The sequence below is a fragment of the Triturus cristatus genome, chromosome 3_1 (assembly GCF_964204655.1).
Source record: "Triturus cristatus chromosome 3_1, aTriCri1.1, whole genome shotgun sequence".
Taxonomy (NCBI): Eukaryota; Metazoa; Chordata; class Amphibia; order Caudata; family Salamandridae; genus Triturus; species Triturus cristatus.
The window spans coordinates 51,550,113-51,574,462 of record NC_140583.1 but is presented as its reverse complement, the minus strand read 5'-3'; the positions used below and the strand labels follow the sequence as shown (position 1 = coordinate 51,574,462).

Genomic DNA, 24,350 nt, shown 5'->3' with positions numbered 1-24,350 from the left:
TGCAACTTCTTTAAAAAAACATTGACTGCGCCAATAGGTCTCGCATAGGAAAAGCTATTGGCTTTGCCAGTGCTTGTTTTAGAGTTATCTTTTTCAGCAGCTACTAGCCACTACTTCAACTGTCCAGCTTCTCTCTCAGTCCCCCGTCACCCTCTTCCCCAGTGTCCGGCCTCTCTCCTCATCCTCTGGCGTCTTATTGACAGCCAGCCCCCCACACAGTGCTTACATCAGGTACACCCTGAGAGTCCCTCTCACAGTAGGCGCTGTGAAGCTGTGCAGTCTCCTCCATGAATGAAAAAGGGCCCATTCAAAATACCAGCTAGCCCATAAAAGCTGAAGTGATAATACACATATGCCTGTTTTCAGCGTTAATAATATAAACATTCATTTTACAACACTTGAAAATATACCATTTAAATCACATTTTGTAACGTCCCTAAAAGATGATACCTACTGTATTTTTAAATATGGCAAATAATAATCTACGCGTTGTATGGACCATACATATTTTCATGGGTATAACAGTACGTCACAGATATTACTTGTTTGGAACCTCTTTGCTTTAGAATCAGGGTGAGGTTGGCTAAATTGTACATTTTGCGATTTTTGCTGACGTTTACAAGTTCGCTTCCCACTAAGATACTAGATTTATATCCCACTGTTCATGTATTTTTAAACTCCACCAATTTTAGGAAGTTAACTCGTAGACACACAGTGTGATTCTTACACACTGCCTTTGGACCGGAACTATCTGCTTTTTAACGGCAGGTGGCGCTCTTCTGGTACCGCTCTTCTCAATTAGAAGGTTTCACTAGTAGGTCTGATGTTAGTGCACCTCTTCCCTATCAGTTTCTAAAATGTACAGCAATACCCCAGTTATTATCATAGCTTGTGTGTAGTTTCATCCTGAAAAAGGTGTATATGGGCAATGTATTCTGCTTCATTTGCTCCCCATTTTGCTGGCATTTCTAAACCCTGCTGCAATCCCCCAGTAACACCCAGCGGTAATAATCGCACAATTGTGTGTTACCTAATCTCCTGGTAGAGCTTTGTGGTAATGACTTCCTCTGTCTAGATCTATTCACAACTGGATCTTAGTTCACCAACTCATTCTCAATCCCTCCAAAACTGAATTCCTCCTCCTTTCTACCTCTCTCTCCCCGTCTCCTGTTCAATCCTGGATGGATCAGCTGAATTCCCTCAACAGTAAACCCATCATTGTCGACTGCGCTAAATCCCTAGGTGTCATACTTGACAAAAGACTCCACCTAATCTCACACATCAACTCCATTGTCAAGAATGTACGTTATCAGCTGCGCCTTCTGTGGGGGATTCGTCGGTTCTTCCCGGAGAAAGACCTAAAAACCTTGGTCCAATCGCTAGTTCTCTCTAGACTGGATTATTGTAATTCTCTTCTGACTGGCCTTCCCAAATCTCACCTCTCACCCCTTAAATCCGTCCTCCATTCAGCAGCTCGCTTCATTTCAGGGTCCAAACGAAGTGACCACATCAGTCCTATCCTGTCTTCTCTCCGATGGCTTCCCATCGAGGCTAGAGCTATTTACAAAACGGCTTGCGTCACCCTCAAAGCCTTGCACTCTTCCTCCCCTCGCTATCTGGCGAATAAACTGAAATTGTCCGGAGGCTTGAGACCTTCTCGGAATGCAGAAAAGTTCCTGCTTGAGCCCCCCTCCTTCAAAAGGGAAAAATTGATGGCTCAATCGTTCTCAGGTAATGCGGTGAGAATCTGGAACTCGCTTCCTCCTTTGCTCCTTTACACCACCTCCATCCGGATCTTCAAAGCAGACCTCAAATCCCTTCCATTCCAAAGACACTCTCAGAACTAATTCCTTCATTCTCAGACCCCGCCAGGAAGTTCGTTAGTCATTGTAGATTTGTTATATTTATTTATTTTTTGTACATTCCTTGCTAGCTGTGTTTGATATTGTGTTCCTCTTGCCTGCTGTGTTTGATTCTGTGTCCTGCTATTTTTGTACGTTCTATTTTGTAACATTTCTCTCATGTAACGTAACTGGTTCTATTGTACAGCGCTCTGACACCTTCGGGTAAGGTCCGCGCTTTATAAAAATGCATAAATAACCTAAATGAACCTGCTTTCTCAGGCCCATCCACTAGGTGGCAGTTTAATGAACAGTTTACTACTCTAGAAGCACTTCAAGCTGAACACCGCTGTTGCAGATGTTTACTTGGTTTCAATACCTGAAGCTGCTTTGAAATGACTTGTGGCCCGAGTTAGAGGGGGGTGGGTGCTCAACATCTGGCACAAATGTCATCTGTCCCACTGCTCAGATGTTGTAGCTGCACCTCGTATAATGTGCAGGGTTTGCATGACTGCAGAACTCTTGCAGACCCAGTGGGGGGGAAATGCCTTTGTAAGGGACACTGCATCTACGATAGCCCCTCACTTCGGTTTCGCCTCTTAAACTTTAATGGTCTCAGACCGGAAAAGTTCCCAAATGCATTTAAAGGATTTACATTTTGGAAACAAATAATTTCTACGTTTAAACATTTTCCAGTAAGAAATACTGCTTACATTATTATGCAATGATAGCAAGAGGAGTTAGGCCCAAGAGGCCAGGTTCTGGCATGGCCGTATGTATATATGAAGCAAAAGAGAGGGCCTGAACCTGTTTTATTCCAATAAAGCATCTTTTAATTCACGCTCGGACAAACGATTAATTTTCGCTTGCACCGGTACTTTATTTATACCTTTTCTTTGAGTTATTTTGGTTTTTTAATGTATACTCAAACACCAAAAAGGGACAAATTGGTCTACATACAAAAAATACATGTGTAGTGTTGAATCATGAAACATTAAACGACAACGATGTATATTAAATACACAGTGTGAAAAAAAAGAAAAACATAAATGAGAAAAAACATTATTAAACAAGTGAACATCCAATATATTGATGATTTTAACAATCTCAAAATGTTTTATGCATCAGGATTTCAATTAAGAAAACATGGAGGAACACATGGGGTAATTTCCTGTCTAGTACATGGGACAAAATTAATTCCTAATTCCTCAGTGTATCTATCCTTTATCATCATAAGCCGACGCGTTTCAAGTCTCAACTATTCAATATGGGGACTCTCATCAGGGCTCTTGAGTTTGGCAGCACTGTTGTTTTTTTTAAAAATGGATGTGTAAAGAGATTCTTCTTGAGGAGGTGAGTAGATGTATCAAGCACTCCATCGTGCAGCAGGAGTCCAGTGGGATAGTTGTAAGCTACACAAGATCTTTATAGAATGTGCATTCTTATATGATGAATAATGGAAGTCTTTTAGGTGTTCATGATGTATATTTTTTACTGTTTTATGTATAATTACCATGACCTCTGAGTTCAAACTCAGTATGTTACAGATTGTTTCAGCGTGCCTAGTTGCAAAAAGTTCTGTACTCGATGCATGGCTTGAGCAATATGCTTTTTTTGTTGTGAAGGGCTCTTAACATGGAATTTGAAAAGAAATATTAAATTACAGACAGTGATGTTATGAGCCCCAATGTACCCCAATATAGACCTAGATAGTTGCACAACCTTTTACCTACGTTTGTCCTACCTTGCTCTGGCACTGACCTTTTACCTACTTAGGTGCCTAATAAATGTCATGTGGTTTTCTTTGAAAACTAGCCTCCTTTATTATGCATGAGGATTCTTAGTATCACAGCAGGGTTACCATCGTCTGCATAATAACTCTGTACAAAGCCACCACCATCGTCATCCTTGGCCAACAGGCCCACAGTACCATGACACATGTAGGTAGAACCCCTGGGGGTACCTTTCCGGTATACAAGTACCACATCTTTGCTTGGCAAACCAGAGGAGAAGCTTCCATGCTGACATGAGACTCTAAAGTCCCTGCACGCAGACACTGCAGCACGCAGTGGTCTGACATCCCTTTCTGGGTGTCCAGCTCGAGACCAAGCCAGGGTTCTTCGACCTCTCCCATCGGGTAATGGGGTTGGCTCTTTCCTAGGGGGATTCTTGGCTATACACCTACATACATGCTAGGTATATCTAGTTAGGGTTTGCATCGTAGGGGTACTCGTGATTACTGCTATGTATCTATATGCCTGCATATATTCACTGTTTTAGCACCATGGTAGAATTCTACCTTTTATTTACTCTTTTGATGCTTATAATCGTATATATCTGTTTCTGTCTAATGGTTGTTGCAGCACACATATTTTATACAAGAATGACACTGGTTCAATAAATACTTCCTGAAAATACTTACTGAAGACATCCCCACTGTTTATTCTGTGTATCGCACAAGTGACTGAGCAAAAAGTACTGTATTGTTTCCACGATCCCTGAGGGGTCAGAGTTGTCATGTTCGATAGTTGACCTGAAACTATTTGCTCCTTGGTGAGGTTGTGGGGCTTATAGTGGCACTGTAAGATGGCTGGTCTACAGGCGAACATATCCTTTGGGGGTGTCTGGAATCAGTCTGGACACCAATCCCTCCGGTTGTGTTGTCTAAACTCGCAGATTTGTAGGAACTATACGACAGTGGACTGTTGTGTTAGTCTCAAGATAATTACCTTTGAAATGGAATATGAAGTGGGACACAACAATTGTCCTAGCAAGTTACCAGGGTAAGCTGGGGCAGGAGCGCAGCCTCTTTTCCATGCTGTGCGCATCGATGTGCGCTCCCTTTTTGAGGTCACTCCTGCTCTAGAATAGCTCAACTCTAGTGTCTCATAATACAGGTGCCCAGTGATGGCTCCCAGAATGTTTTTCTAGTTGAGGTCTATCTGTATTTCTTGGCTTTTAATTTGAGAAGCATTGCCGACTTTCCCTTGATAATCCCCCTCAAATTTTCCGTTCCAGGAGATAGAAAATCACTGAGGGAAAAGCCAAACCAATGTTTGGGGAGCCAAGAGGAAGCAAGAGAACCTTTCCAGCTGGCCACCTTAAAGCAAGGCAAGAGCTTCTGTAAGCGGGGCAGTGAGGACGGGGAGGCTCACCCTCCGGCCAAGAGAAAGAAGATAGACCTCATCTTTAAAGATGTTCTAGAAGCCTCTCTGGAGTCAGCAAAAATGGGCGATAGCCCGTTGGCCACAAGCAGCCCCCTCTCTTCCAAGACACTCAAATACCAGTCTGAGGATGTCAGTGACAGATATGGAATGGTAACGCGACTAAGCGCCCCGAAACTCAGGAACAAGTGCGGTGAGGCAGAGCGGAAAGCCCCTCTTAACTGCCTCCCCTTTGGGGCTGCTAGAGATCATGGTCTCCCTGAAGATGAAGATGATGATATCCAAGTGAAAACTGAGATCTTTACTGAGGCAATAACTCCATCCAGGGACTGCAATGACAACCCCACAACATCCTTCTGTCCCAACTGCATTCGGCTGAAGAAGAAGATCAGAGAACTTCAAGCAGAACTTGACCTCTTGAGGTCTGGCAAGACACCGGAAACTGCTGAACCCCCACCGGCAACCCCTGAGCTTCAGGAGCTGCCTGACCCCCCAGGTAAGCCATGTAACATTCAATGATGCTTGTTTTCTTTCTGCAATGGCGGTTGTTTCCAATGAGGTGCAGAAGTCACCGCTGCTGCTGTTTAGTGGTTTATGCCCTGATTTAGGATTGAGACATTTTTCTGGTATAATTTGGGTTTCACGTGTTACTCTATAAAATTGTAGGCAAATACTAGCGCGCATCTGTTACATCATCTGTTGTCTTGCTCACGTGATACTAGGTGCGACATGCTGAGAAGACCACAGGATTGACGTAGTGATGGATTTGTGCAGGCAGAACTAGTCAGCTTAACTTATCCCACCAACATGCCAGGACCAATGTATATCCACTATCCTGACAAGTTGTTCCTTAGGAAGGTGCACAATATATGAAATACTTTGAGATACCTCTAAATGTGTTGCTTAAGTGGTAATCCATGTTCATCTCTCTTTTGGCCATCAAACCCAACTATCCTTGTTACGTGATGGTCGCACTTGAAGAAATCTGGTAAGAGTCGCATTAAAACACTTGTGAAATGATAAATAATAATAAAGCTCTTCAGAGGAAGACGTTGACTGTGAATTCTATCTGGTAAAGGTATGGGGTGACGACTGGTGATTCCATGCAGTGTACCTGTCATTTGAGGACCAGTATACGAGGATGTCCTTTAGATAGCCCTGCCTGCCCATCAACGGAACACCATGCCGAGAGGATCTCCCAGAAGGGAAACCACTATCTAAGCATGGTACCTGGTCAGCCGTGTAATATAGTGTCCCAGGGTACGATGAACAGTACAAGTTAAGAGCCAGCCCACATACGGGGATAGCCCGTAGGCGAATACGCCATCACACGTGTTAGCCGTTTGGAATCTCGATGACAGGTGAGCGCTCCTGCCATTTGTCGACAGCCTTTATTTCTCCTTGATTCGTATACACTCACATTCCTGGAAGTTGTTTGGGTAGGGAAAGGCCAGAGGTCCCATGTATGAAGGAAGTGGGGTGCAAGAAGTGTTAGAGGGCTACTTTGTTTTAAAAAGTGTGAAACAGAGCTATGAAGCTTCCCGCTCCCTAACAATAAAAGTACACATTTGGAAAAAAAGGATCACCAGGGAGGCAGGGCATAGAAGCTGAAGTTTACTATGTTTCCAGGTCACGTCCTATTCCTATTATAAACTGTGGCAAAGTCGTCAGCTGCTCCTCCCAGAAGGGACCGAATAATTCCAGTCAAAGGATGCATGTCCGCAAATAAAATAACAAGGTACCCAGGAGGGGTAAGCAGGCAGAGGGGACCTCTTGGAATTACAAACTGAAACATTGGATGGGGTATCACCGTGGAGAACGTGTGTCGTGAGTTTATCATTTACGGGGCAGGGGACTGCATATTGTCACCTCTACAGACTCATAAGGTAGAGTAGTCCTCATAGTAGGGCTGTAGCCCTTCAGGGTCTGGGCGTGCCTCATCAGCCCAATGAATCGCCACCTATGCTGGCCTTGCTTTTGCTTTTCTTCCCCTGCCCTACAAAGGAGCAGACCAGTGAAGACGTGTGTGTTCATTGACCTGGTCTTTTATGCCTGGCGTTCCTCATCACATGTTAAATGTTTTACCGCCCAAGGTACTTCACATTCTTTCCTATCTTCTTTATGGAGCGCTACCATCCGTGAAAGCTAGGGTTCTGCTCCTCACCCAGCTTTATCATCTCACAGGAGATGACTGCCTTTGAACATCTTCCTTGTGTAGTGTCCTGCTCAGAAGAATAAGCACAACCCTGCAAGGTGTGATCTGGATACCCGTAGGAACAAGCTCTCCACTGCCAGACGAGGTGTTACTCCTCCGGTGCAGGGCCATCTCCAAAGATGACGTTCTGGACAAAGCTATTTGGAAATATAAATAGAAAAATGTGTTCCTGCCACAGAAGCTTGTGACTGATCTACCTTCTAGAGCTTGATTGTGGCACATCGCGCCAGGGGCGTCTAGTGTGCAGATCTTCTGTAGCTCCTTCACCCTTCAAGCAGCTCTTTGATGGCCAGACTGCCCTCTGAGAGAGAGGAGGTGGATGTGCAGAACAGTCCTGCCTGGCAGCTCTTAGTACCTTGACTCTTAAAGCCTTGAAACTGTGGAAACCTGCAGCTTCCTTGCTGCTTCACGGGACTAAATGTGTTGTATGTTCAGGTGTGTCAAAGGTCGAAGCCCTTTGTGTAATAGGAGTTGCATAATATAGTTCACTCGCCTTCCTTGCAGGTCTCCAAGGCTCATTCATTTCAGTGGGTCTTTCTGCTGTCACAAAGACCTGGTAGAATGTGTTCTTGTGTAATGCTTTGTGGTCTATTTCACGCAGTTCCATCTGTTGGAGCAAATAGCCCGGTCATCAGATCTCACCGTTGTGAATTAGACTTAAGCCTCTAACTCGGTCTTCTTCAGTGAATGTGACCTAGAACGTGGCCTTTACAGGTGCAATTATTTCTGCAAGATAGGACAGTGTTCCTACGCTGCATGAGGCTGTTCTTTAGAACCCATTGTCTTCCTGCCAGGGTTTATTTCAGAAGTGAATACACCAGGTTTGTTTCCCGTTCCTCTTGAAACCCGCAGTCTGTCTGAGAAGGAGGATGCAAACCAAAGTCCATCATTTCTTGTAGTTTGCCTTGGGCATCTGGCCAGTTTCCCACTCACTGGTAACCCTATGCTGCCTGCCACTAGATTTGAGGTTGAGGTTGAGGGTGGGCAATGTTGTGGAATTTGTGCCACCATCGCATGGTACTCTTCTTTTTTTTTTTAATGTTATTTTACAGAAGTACTACTCTTATGTATGACCTCTTTTTGATTCTCGAGTGTTTCAAGGCACTGTCAAAATCTCTTCCATTTAAATGCTACACTCACCATTTACATTCTGATATGGAAAACAGCATGTAGCTGTAAAGAGAATATACCTCCCTAAACTGTAGTTCTCCAGCATGAATATGTCCAAAGTAGAATGATGCTTTCTCTGGCTAAGTATCCAGGGCAGTGGGAATTGTACCTGCGCCAGCAAGAATCCAGGATAGCGGTGGTGGAGCGTGAGAGCTTCTCCACATCACAGGGAGCAGATGAGTTCTGAAGGAGAGTCCACACATCTGTCTGGTCCTCTTCCTCTGAAGTAGAATCCCATTCTGTAGTTGCTTGTGCACTATTAAACCAGCAGGTCTGTGCACAAACCAGGCATGCTCCTGTACAGAGAACTGAAGAGTAGAAGGTTCTTTATGTGCCCTGTGCATCAAATCCTTACTGATGCACCTTTACACCTTTACATAGCCTGGGTACTGGTAGGGTTTGTTATACTTTATTATTATTATACAGGTGACTGAGCATTGCACTAACTAAGGGTTGCCTGAGTTCACTAGAACTTCCATTTATAATCCTGTATCGGTGCTGGGATCATTTGGAAAGTGAAGGGGGAGCTGGCTGAATGACCTCCACTACAGGGACGAGCGTAGCACAGACTCAGTTTGTCGCACTCCAATATATCATCAGAGCAAGGGTGAAAGGTTCTCAAACCGAAGAGTTCCTACGAAGAGGCCCTCTTCTCAGGTGCCTGTACCATTACAATGTGAGGAAAAACAATGTAGTGTTGAAGGAACTAACTTGTAATTAAAACACAAGGAAACCTGCCCATAGCTGTGTGGGAGCCAACTAGGGAGACGGATGAGTTGACCAGTGCTTTGCATCCTTCTTGGGAGTTCTTGCCACTCATGCAGAGAGCACCTTTGGCAAACCTGTGGTACAGTGATATAGGAAAGCTTTGTACATAAATGTAGCAGTTTCCCCTCGGAGCTCGCGACAAATCTATCAGAACTCAGTCACATAGGGGTAACGTTTATATTCATATATCATTGCCTTGCACGTTGAAACTATTGTACATCCACACAGGCGCGTGACGCCCATTGGGCTCAAAGGGCTTCAGTCTACCCCGCCCCTCGTGTGTCAGCCCGGCTGAGACCGCTTCCCGGGCACATGCACAGCCACACCAGAGGACTTCACAGGTCTTTAAAAGACCATCTGCTTGGTAATGAGGCTTTGTTGTTTTTCCACCCCTTCTAGAGCCCCTGCATCTCCACTCTTGACTATCGCTGGAACAATTAGCTCCCTCCCCCCCACACCGAAATGTTTTCTTAGCCCCCCCAGAAATTGGCCCTGGTTGCACCTCTGCATCCACACATAGGCATCAATGCACTCAGACCTTTCGGCCTGACTCTGTGCACCCTGTTAGGTTATGCTGATGTTGGAACATAAAACCCTCCTTCTTGAGCTTCAAGAGCCAGCTAAAAGATCCCCCCCTCAACCAACATCTCAACTAACAGGAGGTCAAACGGCCATGAAGAAATGAACTCATCCAATAGCTCTCCCTGTATCCCTCCCCTGGGTCTTTACCCCCCCCCCCCCATGCGCAGTCATTGTACTCGTTATTTGTAATGAACATGCACTGATGTAGAGGGCTCAGATTCCTTTGGGTCTTGCCAACCCTATATAAAACTCCTTATTAAATAAACCCATCTATTTTATTGTTGGTGGGGACTAACAGTCAACAAGGATGTTTCTATTCCGTGAGCTTATGTCCGCATATAGACATAATGTGCCGAACTGTCTTTTTACCATAACTCCAAGGGAGGGGGGGGGGGGGGGGGCACTCAGACGAGCTCCATCACTTTATCTTTGCATGATTGTTGCAAAACTCTTTCAGGACCCCCTGATACTTGATGGCATCCTTCTGTTTCTCATCCCTATCCCCGCCTGTTCTTTATAAACGTATAGTCTCTTCCAATCATGGGCCATCCTCTCGTTTCGATCGTTTCACTCCTTTGAACTATTCCTTCATCTTATTCTACATAAACTCTCATAATCTCCCAGCAGACCCCACGTTAAAGGCACGAGAGGTTCTTTATCCGGCATTACTGACTCATTCAAATGAGCATCCCAGCTCGTTGTCCCAACACTTTGCAGAGGCAACAGTCTGTCTGTTTTGCCCCAGCTGTATCTTGTTTGTAATTCAAAGACCCGCTTCTCCTTGACTAAACTGCCCATCTGACAATTGGCATCTGCAAGCATGCACAGAATGGGCCACCAAAGCCATTTTTAATAACTACATGATCACTTGAGAATGACCTAGTAGATTCTGTCTTACAGCCACTGTCACCGCTCCCTACCAGTGCCCTGCTGGCCCTGATATCTTGCTCTCCTTGATGAACAGTGTTTGTAGGAAAGTAGGATCTGCTTTAGTGGTTGCCCCCACATTTAGCCTCGTGTCAGTATATTTTTGGATAGTCTGATTGGGATCCTGCTAATCAGAACCCCAGTCACCGTGCTTTCTCCCTAACTTGACCTTAAGTACTTCTGTACATCCATAATGGGCTACTGGTGTACCCTTGTAAGTCCCTACTATATGGTATTGTGGTACCCAGGGCATTGGTATACCAGGGGCCTCCCATGGGCTGCAACATGTATTGTGCCACCCATAAGAGACCACTCAAACTGTGACTACAGGCCTACCATGGCAGCCTGTCGAGATGGTGCTTGCACCTCTCACAACAGATCTAAGTTTCCTTATATCTGGGGTCACTACACTTAAAACCTATAAGTCACCCCTAAGGCAGGCTGTACAGTCCTGAGGGCAGGGTGCTTGGTTATAAGTGTGAGGGTGACCCTGCATGAGACTGACACCCCTACAAACCCCGGAGTTGGGTTCTCCAGGCTTTGTAAGTGTGGTCAGCCATTTTTATACTTATAGTGGACATCCGTCATTAAGAGATGTCTAACTATATAGTGGCTACACCAAACCCACTCATGTTGCAATCATATCCGAACACAGATTCCAGTGTTGGAAGTATGATCCCCTGTACTGGGGGGCTCCCTTGGAGTACCCCCTTGTACTACCCATAACAACCTTTCAGGGTCTGACAGCAAGGTAGTGCTGCTGCCGACCACAGACACAATTCTGCCCTCCAACGGCTGAGCCAAGCTCGAGCAGGGGATGGTAGAACAATAGGTTTTCTGTCACAGGGAGGTGTGACTACCTTCAAAACAGTACTTAGTTTATTGGGCTGGAGTGGGGGTGAATACAAGTGCCACCAGACTGCTTTGAAGGGCATATTTGGTGCCCTCCTTGCATACTAATGTTTGAGCCAGTTCATGGATAACTTGGCTCTGGCACAAATTGGACAAAGGACATGGGAGTTTCCTCCCTTCTGTCCAACCCCTCCCCCGAGTCATTTCAATCCGTTCCCTGGGTCTCCTGGTCCAAATCCCGACTTTGGTCGCGGTACGTATTCCTCTTTTATAGTATATGGTTTGCTCTCCCCCCTGAAGACCACTGTATTTTGTGCTTGCTTACCTATTTGCAATTGAAGTATTGTTGTGCATTTGTGTTGATATCTGCGGGTAGGAGATATACCAATGTGTTAGTGAGTGTTGTGTAAAAAATAGAAATATTGTTTTATATATAGTTTGTGGTTCTTTTTCATTTAACCTACCCTACATGAATCAAACTGGTAAAACAAGCTTCTTAACACTCCTTCAAGATAAGCCTGACGACTGCTTTCCACCGCTACGACTTTGAGAGCTTTCTATGGTTATCAAAGACCACTAAAATAACCATAAGGGTTTCCTGGGTTAGTGGACATACATGTGCACTGTTGGACTTGGCCCTTCTGGCAGGTTCACCCCTGGACTTTTTGGCTTTTTATTGGTGACTTGGTATGGTGATTGTTTGGTCTCTGCGCACTTTCCCTGTGTCCCAGGGTAAAGTGCGTGCGTGCTCTGAGTGCATGTGGTGAGATAGGCCTGCCCTCCCATAGGAATGCATGGGGAATGTATGTGTCCCTAGTAGTTCCTGATGCGTGGGGTGTGCAGGCCCGAGTTTGGTATGTGCGGACTCGTGGGAGTGAATGCTGCGCGATGATGTGTGCGGCGTGCATGTACCTAGTGTGGAAGTGCCACTTCTAGAAGTGGGCACTTCTGTGTGCAGTGTGTCTGTCGCGTGATTGGCTGGTCGTGTCATGTGACGGGCTAGGGATTCCCCAGAGTCAGGATGAGTCACCCAGTGGTGAATGGGGAGATCAGCAGCTAGATGGGTGGGAGGAGTACACCTGGGTCCTGAATAGGACAGGGTTTTCCACACACAATGCTGGCCCCGCCCCCTGTGGTGCGACTGACGACCCTAGCCCTGCTAGTGAATAGAGTGAGGGGCTGAGCACATCAAGGGTGCTCCCCAACCAGCTGTGACTGGTTTTCCCCCTCACCCTGAACCCAGAACAAAGGGTTTGCCTGTATAAAGATGGGGCTGTGTCCCCACAGAAACTGTTCTCTGCCAGGATCTTACCTGAGGGGGGCTGCTGCTGCTGGGTGCCAGGAGAGACCGCCACTGGGGACTGCCTCCCTGCTGGAGGGCCCTGTGAGCTGGCCCCTGGGCCCAGTCCTGACCCCCCACCTCTGAAGACTTTGTTCTGGACCTGGTTTTTATCCTTAAGCGCCTGGGAGAACTTTCATTTGTTTCATAGCGCTAGGAGCGCTTTATTCTGGACCCCAGCACTTCTAGAGCGCTTTTACTCTTGCCTTTAGCGCTCAGGAGCGCTTTATTTTTGAAAGCCGGTGCCCACCCGGCGTTTGCCCCGTTCTGGGCTGATCCTGAGGTCCCCTGGCAGGTGCCCACCCTGCCAGGGACATTGCCACAATATCGAGTGCCCACCTCGATTTATTGAATACTAAACGCGCCGGTGCCCACCCGGCATTTGCTTCGTGAATCGCCCTCCGGCGCCCGACCAGGAAGTCAGGCGGGCCGGGGGCGGGCCTCCGGGACAACCGGAACAGGAAGTGGGAAGGCAGGAGCCTACCCCGCCTCCCACCGAGGACTCGTGCTGATTTGGGAAGCCCCGGAGCCGGCAGGAGCCTACCCTGCGCCCCGGGGCCCTGGGGAGAAGTACTGCGCCCCCCCCACCCAGGCGGGAGCCCACCCCGCACTGGGACGTGCCGCCGGCGTGCACAGAGCCGTAGGCTCCGCATTCCAGACCCCCGAGGGAAAAGCTCCGGTGAAGAGGGCTCCTCGCTACAGGGCACCGTCCTGCCTGCACCGCCGGAGGAAGACTGCCGCCACCTTCGCCTCGAGGACCCTTCCCCCCAGCTACGAACCGGTGAGTCGAGGCGGTAGGCTGGGGAGGAGAGGTGCTGAGTTGGGGCTGCATGGGGACTGAGCGCCTGCGCTTCCACGAGGCCCGCAATATTTTCTTTGAGCGTTGGTGCGCTCCAACGGCCCACATTGTTTTTGAAGAGCCCAGGGAGGCTCTAAACCTAACGGGGGGCATTTTGTTCATCAGCAGAGCGGCCCCGGAAGGCAGCGGGCCGCTCCTACGTTATCTAGGGGCCTTCTTGATTTCGAGCCCACGAGGCTCTAACAGGGCACATTTGTTTATTGAGCCCACGAGGCTCCAACGAAGGCGCACAGTATTATTTAGAGCCTGCGAGGCTCTAGGGGGCATTTCATTTGTTTCAGAGCCCTGGGAGGCTCCAACGTTGGCCCCAGCATTTCTCCAGTTGCCCAGCACTTAGTGGGCAACTACTACGTTTAGGTTGTAGCCTCTGTGCTTTGGCTTGCGCAGTCTTGCCCTGACTTTCTGGACGCAGGGCGTCCTTGCCCCTTCAGGGCCAGTTGGCCCAGGGATTGCCACAGATAGTGGCTAATGACTAGAGTGGTGGTTTCTGCCTGACTTTGGCGCAAGCCTTAGCCAACCAGAAATCCCATTTCTAACATGCACCATATACTAAGCCAGCCTCCTTCGGTGTCCTTAAAACCTTCATTGACACCTATGCTCATCTCCATTTGAAACATGTCAGACTGCACCCAACCAAGGCAATACCCACAGGCCTGAAATTTCTCTCCACAAATGTAACTCCCAAGCTGACTAGCCATCCTCAAAATAACATGGACCACATAAAAAAACAACCGCTTTCCAGATGCTCTTGCTAAATACTACGTAGAAATTGTCCTCTAGTCTAACTACAAAAGCAAGAGATTATTCAAAGCTGTCTAACTGTTCCAGTCCCATTCCAGTTTCTGTTCCACACACAGTACAGGAATCAACTCATGGACTGAATATGTTTTTTAATCGATACTTCGAACTGCAAATTCCTCGCCTTCACAGTAGCCCCGGTGGCCAGGCTGGTTCCGGAAGACTAAAGCAGCATTGCTACTGCATGCCAATAGATGGTGTCTTGCTGCTCCGTGCCAACTTATTTCACCCCGAAAGTAACGTACGAAGCTCCATACAACTGAAACAACTTCTTGACAACTTTATATGAATAGCCAATAAAATACTATCCCAAAATATAATAATGTGTCCATCTTAATGATGTCCACCTCCATGTTGTACCTGGTCTGTGCTAAATGTGTTCCCACTTCAGATTCCAACACAAGGACTGTAACCTGTACCCATGGACTGCCATGCTAGCCTCTCAATCTAACTCAGACCATACTCTTTCCTCTCGTCATGCTCCTTCGCATCGCACAATCTACCTTCCAAAACCCAACTCTGGTCGACTTTGCTGACATTTTACCCAACTTCAGCGATAATAAACTTGCCTCATTTTTCCTCATTTTCGTAGCTAGGCCTGAATGGCTTGCAGACTTTAAGTGAAAGAGCATTAGGGAAGTGTGCAAAATAAACCAATATTACAGCAAAGAAGTAACTTACAGTGACCAATTCAAATAAAGGAAGTAGTGATGAAAGAATGCAAACGCTAAGAAAAAAAAGTAAAAATGTCCAAAGGATATTAGCAAATAAACATCTATCGTGCAGTGGTGGGGGGAAAAAAAACTTTCTGAATTAATGGAAAATCACATTTACGGAAACATTTATAGTAAATATCATAATTGGTGTAAAACAACATGAACTAAAACTATCCCCACTCAAAGTAATAGTAAAACTGTGCTTTTAAAAAAAAATTAGAAAAATTTAAAACTGGAATAAAATGAAGAATTATCATGACTTCCATAGTTTTGCGCCGGACCGACCTGTTCACTGTTAATAGTCCTAGTTGCTCTACCTAGGTTAAAACAAAGTCAATCTGACATCTAGCAGCAGATTCCTTAACTTGTGAATTCTCCGTAGGCATTGGACTGGATCTGGAAATTTTTCAGCAGGACTTCTGCGTGCCAGGGGGCGTGGTCTTACAACTTTATGATGACGTTGACTCCGGTTGCGTGTCAGTTGCGTCCTATAAGTTCCCTCACTTCAACAGTTTTTGTCCATTGGAACAGTGTGTCTTTTCTCAATTGTTCAGACTTTAAGGCTTGTGGGTCTTGTATATGACAGATGTCGGCTACACAGACCCGCATTCCATGTGTATGTGGTGTTTGGGAGAACACTACAACTCAGAAGATTGCAGCTCCTGTCAGAAGCTGAAGCCGAAAGCGCTCAAGGAACACCAAATGAAACTATTGACGGCTCGGTTGATGTGTTCTTCAGACACTTCACTTTGGCTTCGGTCGTCGTCTTCTCATTTGGAGGCACGGGCTGTTCCAGTAGACAAGGTTGTTCAAGGGGACGTCGTTCTCCATCGTCTAAAGGTAAGCATTCGAATTCGCTGCTTGGGGACTCCTTCCGTCACGGCTCCTCCCACTCGCTGGTTGAGGAGTATGCTAGTGTAGTAGGACCTATGCAGTATCCGCAGTTGGACTAGTCTAAAACTTGCCCTGATTGCCACCTCGCTATACAAAAGAATAAATAACATAACATAGGACTCTGCACAGTCTCTACCCAATCATCGTCTTCTAATATTCCCACATCGGATTTCCACGCTTCTCACACTTAGGTTAGTAGATCTGGTGAGTTGTGTACAATTTTTTTATATGTGCAGGACAATGCCTTCTCCGGAATTGGATCTAACAACGATCTGTCTTCTAATGGACTATATTTGGGGATCTGATCCCCATCCCTAAAATGACTGCCCAGTGCATGTTTGAAGTGTATATATTTATAGTCCGTGAGTGCCATCTGAAATTCCGTCTGCAACTCTGAAAACGACAACACTGCCTGTCTCCTCCGCCCATTTCCCAAATGCGCAATATCTATTAGTTTACATTTCGAGAAGCCCTACAGTCGACCCACCTCCCGGAGCATGTCACTGGTCCACAGAGGAGTCTGCTCCGTCAGCCGTCCCGCCCAGCCCAGCAATCGAGTAGCCTTGATCCATGCAATCTGTCTACTAGGACATTCTTGTTTGATCAGTCCTTCATTTGATTGCAGTCCTTTTAGCTAGATTTGGCGAGGTGCACTTTGCTTTAAATTCAGGGGCTGCACAGATTGCTTTTGCGTTAGTTGATTTTTGCAAGGGTTATGCTACCGTATGGGGGGGGTTATGCCAACTTTACCACGTTGTGTGCTCCTTGCCTGCACATGGAGTTTTGTCCTTTTATATGTATTTCTCTTTCTTGCAGGTGTTACATATGGCAGGTTCAGTGGCTCTATTTTGTATTCTTGTGAATGATTAGACTACTAACGCTTACCTCCATTTATGGAGGTTCTATGGTTTACTTTTATTCTTGAACATAGTTGTTCCACGGTCACTGCTTTGAATATTATTTGGAATGCTGTGCCAGAATATTTTAACCTTAGGAGTTTAAAGCCCTGGCCATCATTGTCTGGGGAGATTTCTTCCTTTCTTAAAGAGAATGTTCACCTCTATGGTTCTTCTCTTCCTTAAGAACATCCTGAGATTTCCTTTCCATATACTGTGATAGCAACACTTTTCCTGTCGGGAGATTGTATGTCCTCTATCTCCTTGGGGACATTTTCTTTCTCTAATCAACAATTGCTCTTTTTGGGACTGTCCATTTAGGGTTCAAATCTATAGATATAGGGGGGCGTGGCCACGCAGTCCGACATGACGGACGTGATTTTGTAGAGCTCCCGTAGCCCCGCCATAATCCATAAAATATCCTGCTGCCATTGGCCCTGAAGAGGTGTTCTTCCTGACCCTGGGCGATACCCATGCCCGTTGGTGCCCTGGGACCTGCATGTGTCCCCCGCACCACCAAAGAGGTGTGACATACCATAAACGCGGAGCCCTGCTAATCCCTGGCCTTGCGTTCACACTGGCTCCGGAGCGTGCAGCGGCAGGAGCCTCAATGCTGAGCGGACTTGGTGGCTCCCTTTGCGGATCGACCCGTGAAGGTCTGCAGTGAGTGACGGCAACACGAGAGGATCTGCGGAGGGCGGCTTGTGGCTCGGTGGTCGCATTCTCCCCCCGGCCTGCGCGGTCTAGTGTGGCGCACAAAAGACTTGGCTGACGGTGCCTTATTAATCTATAAATCACTTATCTGCTGGGGGCGCTGACTTGCTGTTTGGGGGCCACGGGCGCATCGTGCCATCGCCGGCCTTGTCGGGCTGCAAGTTCACCTGCTCCGGGCAGCCTACACAAAGTCCGTGCGGCGTGGCCCTCTGTGGCGGCCGGCACGCCTTCGGATCCTCGCTTGGGGCCTGCGCAGGGCCATGGTGCTGTGATCTTCCGCCGTCCCAGCACATACACTGCTTCCCTGCCAGGGGTGCTGACTTGCTGGTTGGGGGCTGGAGGCTCATCTGGCAATCGGCAGCCGTGTCGGGCCGCAGGCTGGGCAATCATCTGTTCCGGACAGCTGACACTGACTCCGTGTGCTGTGGCCCTGGGTGGCTGCCGGCTTGCCTTTGGGGCCCCCGCTGCATGAGGCACGTGTGGGGTGATCAGCTGCCTCTATAGGCCAGTGCGTGGCATCAATAACCCCCCCACACACACACACTGTGGCACACCAAGAGGGAATATCTGGCGCTCTGGGCCCCCACGCCCCCTGCAGGAGTGACGTGGTGCTTGACCCAGGCACTCCCTCGAGCCCCCATCCCTGATGGGTGCAGATCAGGTCACTGAAATATACTGGTTGCTGGCCCGGTCGCTATAAACCCACACTGCTTACGCCCTACATACACTGGTCTGGCTTGGAGGATGTGCGTAGCAGCTGCAGCCTCTTAAAGTACCCCGCTTGCATGTGACCGCTGGCCTCTGGAGATATGTCACTGCACTCCCTACTTTTGCGCCCACCTCTCGGATCTGTGTAGCTGCCCTACCTGAGTTGGCGCGACTGTGGGGACAGATCTCTGCTTTAGAACTTCACGAGTCACCGTGAAGGACAAGACTTCCGGTGCGGCCGCGTGCCAAAGTACGATGGACAAGTAAACCCGTGCTGCGGCCCAGGTGTCCAACCCAGGAGACCCGACGTCATCCATGCCAGATAATGCTGCCATATTAGGTGCTATAGCACAGTCCAGAGACACGCTAGAGGCCAACATTGGAGTGGTTGGCTTGGATGTCATGCTCCTGCGACAGGACCTCCGTAACGCAGTCCAACGAATAACTGAAGCCGAAACTAGGATATCCACTACGGAGGACGCAGTGTCTATTCTTCATAAGAAAGTGTCCTCTCTGGAAACGATCACAAATGGACTGGCGCTCCACGCAGATGATGAGGAGGGGTGTGCCCGCAGAAACAGCAAACAACCTCTGCTTTGTGGGGTTCCCTGAGGGCGATGGTATGGAGGGCCTCCTGGTTAAATGGCTGACGGAGTGGATCTCACCTGGCGTCCTGTCCTCTTGCTTCATAATTGAGCGTGCACACCGGGCATTGCAGCAGAGGCAGCTCCTGGCGCTGGTTCAAGGCCCATTACTGCCAGATTCTTAAACTTTAAAGATCAGGACACTATCCTGCAGCAGGCTAGGGAGCGGGGGACCCTCCATTATACATTGCATTCTATTATGATATTTCCTGACTACATGAAGCTGGTCCAGCAGTGCCGACAATCCTTCACAGAGGCCAAAGTCATACTCTGGTCCCTTAAAATTCAATATTCCCTTTTATTTCCGGCCAGACTGCGAGTAGCATATAAATCACGCACACACCTCATTGCATCGCCGGAGGAGGTCTTTAATTGGACTGATGAGGTTGTTAGGCTCCAGCCCCACACACCGCCCTTACTGATTCCTCGGCGGGGGACAGGGTCATAAGATCTCCCAACTTCAGGATAAGCAGCGCCGCAGATCGCGTTCGAAGACGCGCTCTAAGATTTGCAGCAAGTCTCACGTCCGCTCCAAGGAGGCCACCGGGGGACTGACAGCATCCTAGCTCCATCCTGTCATATCACCACCTAGTGCTCTGCCGATGGTGCACCACTTGGGGTTACTTTTATTAGCGTTTCCCTTGACTTTGAAGACACTTGTATGCACAAGGGACGCTCTTGGGGAATCCATTGGCGGACGATAGTCTCTGGTCCCCATTGGGGTGGGTACACCGTTCTTGCCGCAGCAAATACTTCAGTATTTCCCAGGTTATTGGGGTGGGGGGGAGGGGGTTGGGGTTTGGGGTAAGTTATTGGTTTTGTTGCAGCTTGTGTCTTGTTTCCATATTACATGTATACGGTTTCCCCCTCATTCTTCATTCAGGCAGTGCTCTTTACCCACATGCGCCATCGACTACCACATCACTAGATATGTCCAGGCCACACGATAGGCGACTTCATATTATAAGTTGGAACGTCAGGGGCCTACTCGATAAGGTTAAAAGAGGGTCTGGGCTGCGCCAGGCAAATCGTCCTGAAGCTGATATCCTCTTCTTGCAGGAAACTTACTTCTTAGGTAATAAGACAATATGCCGGTCACGCTTCGGATATATGCAGATTTTCCACTCTGGATTCACTCAGGGTTGGCCTTGTTGACCAATTGCAGAATCCCCTTCATTCACAAGAAAATATGGACTGATCCCCAGGGCTGGTTTATCAATATCACAGGTACATTGTACGGTGAGTCGCTCACCCTAGGTAGTGTATATGGTCCCCCGCCATTAGCCTGGAACCTGATAGAAAGCTTGATGGGACTATGGGCAGAAATTCCCCAATGTCTGACAATAGTTGGGGGTGACTAGAACAACATTATATGCCCACAGGCCGACTGATGGCGTGGTACGGGCAGAGCTGTTGAGCCCGAGAGTCAAAACTGCGGCTCGTACTGCAGGGGATGGACTGGGTTGACACTTGGCGGCGACTCCATCCGTCGGACACGGGCTACACATTTTTCCAGTACTCATGGGTCCTTTTCTCAGATCGATGATAATATTTTCATATCAGCCACTCACATACATAGGTTAGATGCGACAACGATATTGCCCAGAGGCCTGTTAGAACATTCCCCCTAAGCTACTAGATTTGAGACTGGGGTCTGTACGTTCCCACCTCCTGTGGCGACTCTCTACTTGGCATCTTCATGATGAACAGTATTAGGAACATTGTACACCACCATCTCTGAGTACTATTCACAGAACACTGCGACAGTAAAATCCCAGTGACCCTCTGGGAAGCTATGAAGCCAACGCTGAGGGGGGGTGGACTTTGCATATTGCACAGCGTAGGCAGCGTCGTGAGAAGCTAACGCAAATGGAGGCCCAACTCATTGACTTAGCGTGTAGGAGTAGGAGCGGGGATGGAGGTACTGCACGTGGACAATTAGTCCACACACAGCAACTATACGCCAGCGTAATGATGGAAGAGGTTAGAATAGGAGGAGTCGGCGGAATCATAGTGATTGTTTGGAATTACAGGGTGTCACACCAGAACGAGTGGTACTATTTGATTAGTTTTAAGTGTGACATCCGGACTACCTCTTAGTGGTCCTTCCAGAACTGCAAGGAGGACACTAGTGAGAATAATTTCTGTAGGGTTATTGTGTTATACTTTAATGTCTTTTTGGTTTTGTATATAAATGTTGTGATAGGTCATTTTTTCGCGTTTTCTCCTTTTTTGAACAGGAGCCATTGTCAATGTAGATTATAAAAATGTTTTGATTTAATTAATCAAGAAATAATAATTGTGGAGAGGGTAATTAATTGTGCTCTACTCATAAATTATTGTGTATTTATTCCTTTATACCACTTGTTATTGTATAAAACTATGTCCCTTACCCAGGTATATAAGGGTGATTTGGGTTTACACCTGTTGATTTTGACTTGGAAGAAGTTAGAATGGCGTGGCTTGCTACACGTAGCAGAATTTATCAATGGGGGATAAATCTAGTGCGCTTTTACACCGCCTCTTTCAGTGGACGCTCTGCCCCATGACTATTCCAAGTATCCGTGGCTCTGCCGAGGCTGTGCTCACTGATCCGCATAAATTGCAGCAAACTTTGCCAGATACTATGAGATTCTATATGCCCCAGTGAGACTATTTCAGCACATCTGGTCCATAAATTTATAGATGACTTGCCTCCACAGGCCCTGCCAGATTCAGTGAGGGAGGAATTGGAGGCTCCAATCACAGAGGAGGAGCTCCAGACTGCATTGTCTGAGATGCGACCGGGTAAAGCACCTGCCTGAACGGCTTCACATCTGAATTTTATTAGAAATATCAGACCTTTCTTTTATTCCCCTACTTGGCAGCACTGAATGCGTCCCTTCAACATGGGCGTCTCCCTGCGGACTGGCGCCATGCCGAAATCATTGTATTCTTGAAACCTGGTCGTCCCCCTGAATAACATGCCTCGTATCGCCCAATTTCACTACTTAACATCGAAACCAAAATTCTAGCCATCCTCATAGTACCACACATTACAAGTCTAGTCCACCCAGACCAGGCGGGCTTCATGCCAGGCCATGCTTCACGACACAAGATCCGGCGTGTACAAAATGCCATTGCATCCGTAGATCACCTCGGAGAGCCCGCGGCATTCCTATTGGCAGACATTGACCAGGCATTCAATTCCGATAGTTGGACTTATCTATTTGCACTCTTGAGCAGATTAAATTTCGGCCCTAGTCTCCTCAAATACATCCAACTCCTATATACGGACATCATCGCCTCAGTCCGGGTGGCAGACTCTGCATTAGCAGTCTCTCCATTAGGCGGGGAACCAGTCAGGACTGCCCCCTTTCTCCATACCTCTTCACGTTGGTCATGGAGCCCCTCGTGGCCTGGGTGCGCCTTGACGTGCAGATTTATGGCTTTGAGTGTTCCAGAGAGATTTCCGATCACATTGCATTTTATGCGGACGATGTCCTAGTTTTCCTCACGCGACCAGACTGCTTGGGGCCCAGACTGCTCTGAATTATACAAATCTTTGGCGAGACATCTGGTCTCTATATCAATACCTGCAAATCAAACCTGTGGCACCCTCGGGGCGGAGGTCACGTGGGTGAATGGGCACGCTACGTGACGACAGTGCGGGAGGGATTTAAGTATCTTGGAGTCTTTCTGTCGTCCTCCCAACCTGTATCTTGGGAAAGGAATCTGGCCCCGCTGTGAATGCAGATCAAGGAACAGACCCGTTCCTGGTCCAGACTGCCACTCTCCCTATTTGGCAGATCCGCCATCTTCAAGATGGTCACACTGCCTCATTTCCTATACCAGCTTTAGAATCACCCATACCTGATCCCGCTTGTCTGGTTTAGACAGCTTAACTCAATTCTCCAACAGTTCCTCTGGGGAGGTGGTGCAGCCCGGGTGGCACTGAAAACATGCTTCCAATCCACTTACTGTGGAGGCATAGCGACACCAGATGTTCAAGCATACTATGCGGCCTCGCATCTTCTTATCCTGAATGATTGGTGGTATGAGGAGAGGAGGGATTCCACCTACGCCATTGAACACCTGCAAATGGGTAATGTGCCACTCCACATGATTTTGTATACGAGCTCAGCCCTGAAAGCGCTGCCTCTGGCTACCGTCATGGTATTTAAGTTTTGGAAGAGATCACTGCAACAGATGAGATGGTGGGGCAGGCTAACAAAAGAGACGCCCTTATGGCACAATGGTCTCATTCCCTCTCTGGCTGGGTTGTCTGGGTTCTCCGGTTGGGAGGCCATAGGTGTTTCAAGGGTGAGGGGTGTCCTCCATGGTCAGACCCTGAGGTCCTTTCAAGAACTACAAAAAGAGTATGCAATGCACAGATCACAATTCTATAAATACCTTCAGTTCCCCCATGCCTTTTCCCCATATTTCCCACACCAGGAAACTGTACCGGACTGAAGCCCCATTGAAGCTAAAGTATTTATGGGAAACCTGGGGTAACATAAAATTACCAAGATTTACCAAACGTTAGTAACGAATAGCCCCACTACTTTTGATAAAACACGAGCAGCGGGGCAGCAGGATATTGGCCCACTAGACGATGACGACTGGGCAGAGGCCCTGGAATCCCCCAGAGCTGCGGCCATCGTGGCACGACTACGATATATCCAATTTAAATATCTCCATGGAGTTTACACTAGATATAAGCTCTGGCGGGCCGGACTGATTGCATCTCCGCTTTGCCTGCGCTGCCAAATGTCAGATGGTACTCTTCTACACACGGTGGGGCAGTGCACAACTCTCTCTAAGTTCTGGCGGGGGGTTGTCACATGTTTGTCAGTGGTTCTCAGGTGGGACATCCCTTACACACCTCGCTTGGCCCTGCTCCATATTACTGATGAAATCGGGGGTAACATTTATAAACGTCACTTATTAATGTTGGGCCTTACATTGGCAACGCGTGACTTTGCAAGGGCATGGAAAGAAGCGTCCCCACCACTGGTTGGGGTGTAGAAAGGGGGCCTACATTTTTGTATGAGGTTAGAGTTGCCGATCCTTAAAGCAAGGGAATGCCTGCAGAAACACCCCCAAGATTTGGAAGAGGTGGGCGGAATGCCGTGGGCTGCTTCTGGAACCCATCTCAGCGGCCTCCATAGATTAATTAATGCGACAATGAAAGTAGAGATATGCAATGGATGTGGTCGTGGGTATATGAATAACAGAACAATGTGACTAGACCAGATATGTAATGTGCAACGTAGCGGTAACA

The 24,350-nt window shown here is 47.7% G+C and overlaps 1 protein-coding gene across 3 annotated transcripts in view; it reads left to right on the top strand.

Annotated features, from left to right (window-relative positions):
* PRDM11 (PR/SET domain 11) overlaps positions 1-24,350 on the top strand; it is a 357,908-nt gene that overhangs the window by 285,498 nt on the left and 48,060 nt on the right. For 2 of the 3 annotated variants that reach the window (XM_085643438.1, XM_085643437.1), the window contains one exon: positions 4,860-5,501. The exons of the other annotated variant lie outside the window; for it this stretch is intronic. In XM_085643438.1, coding sequence (XP_085499564.1) covers positions 4,860-5,501 — 642 coding nt within the window. The remainder of the gene's footprint in view (positions 1-4,859; positions 5,502-24,350) is intronic. 3 annotated transcript variants of the gene reach the window in all.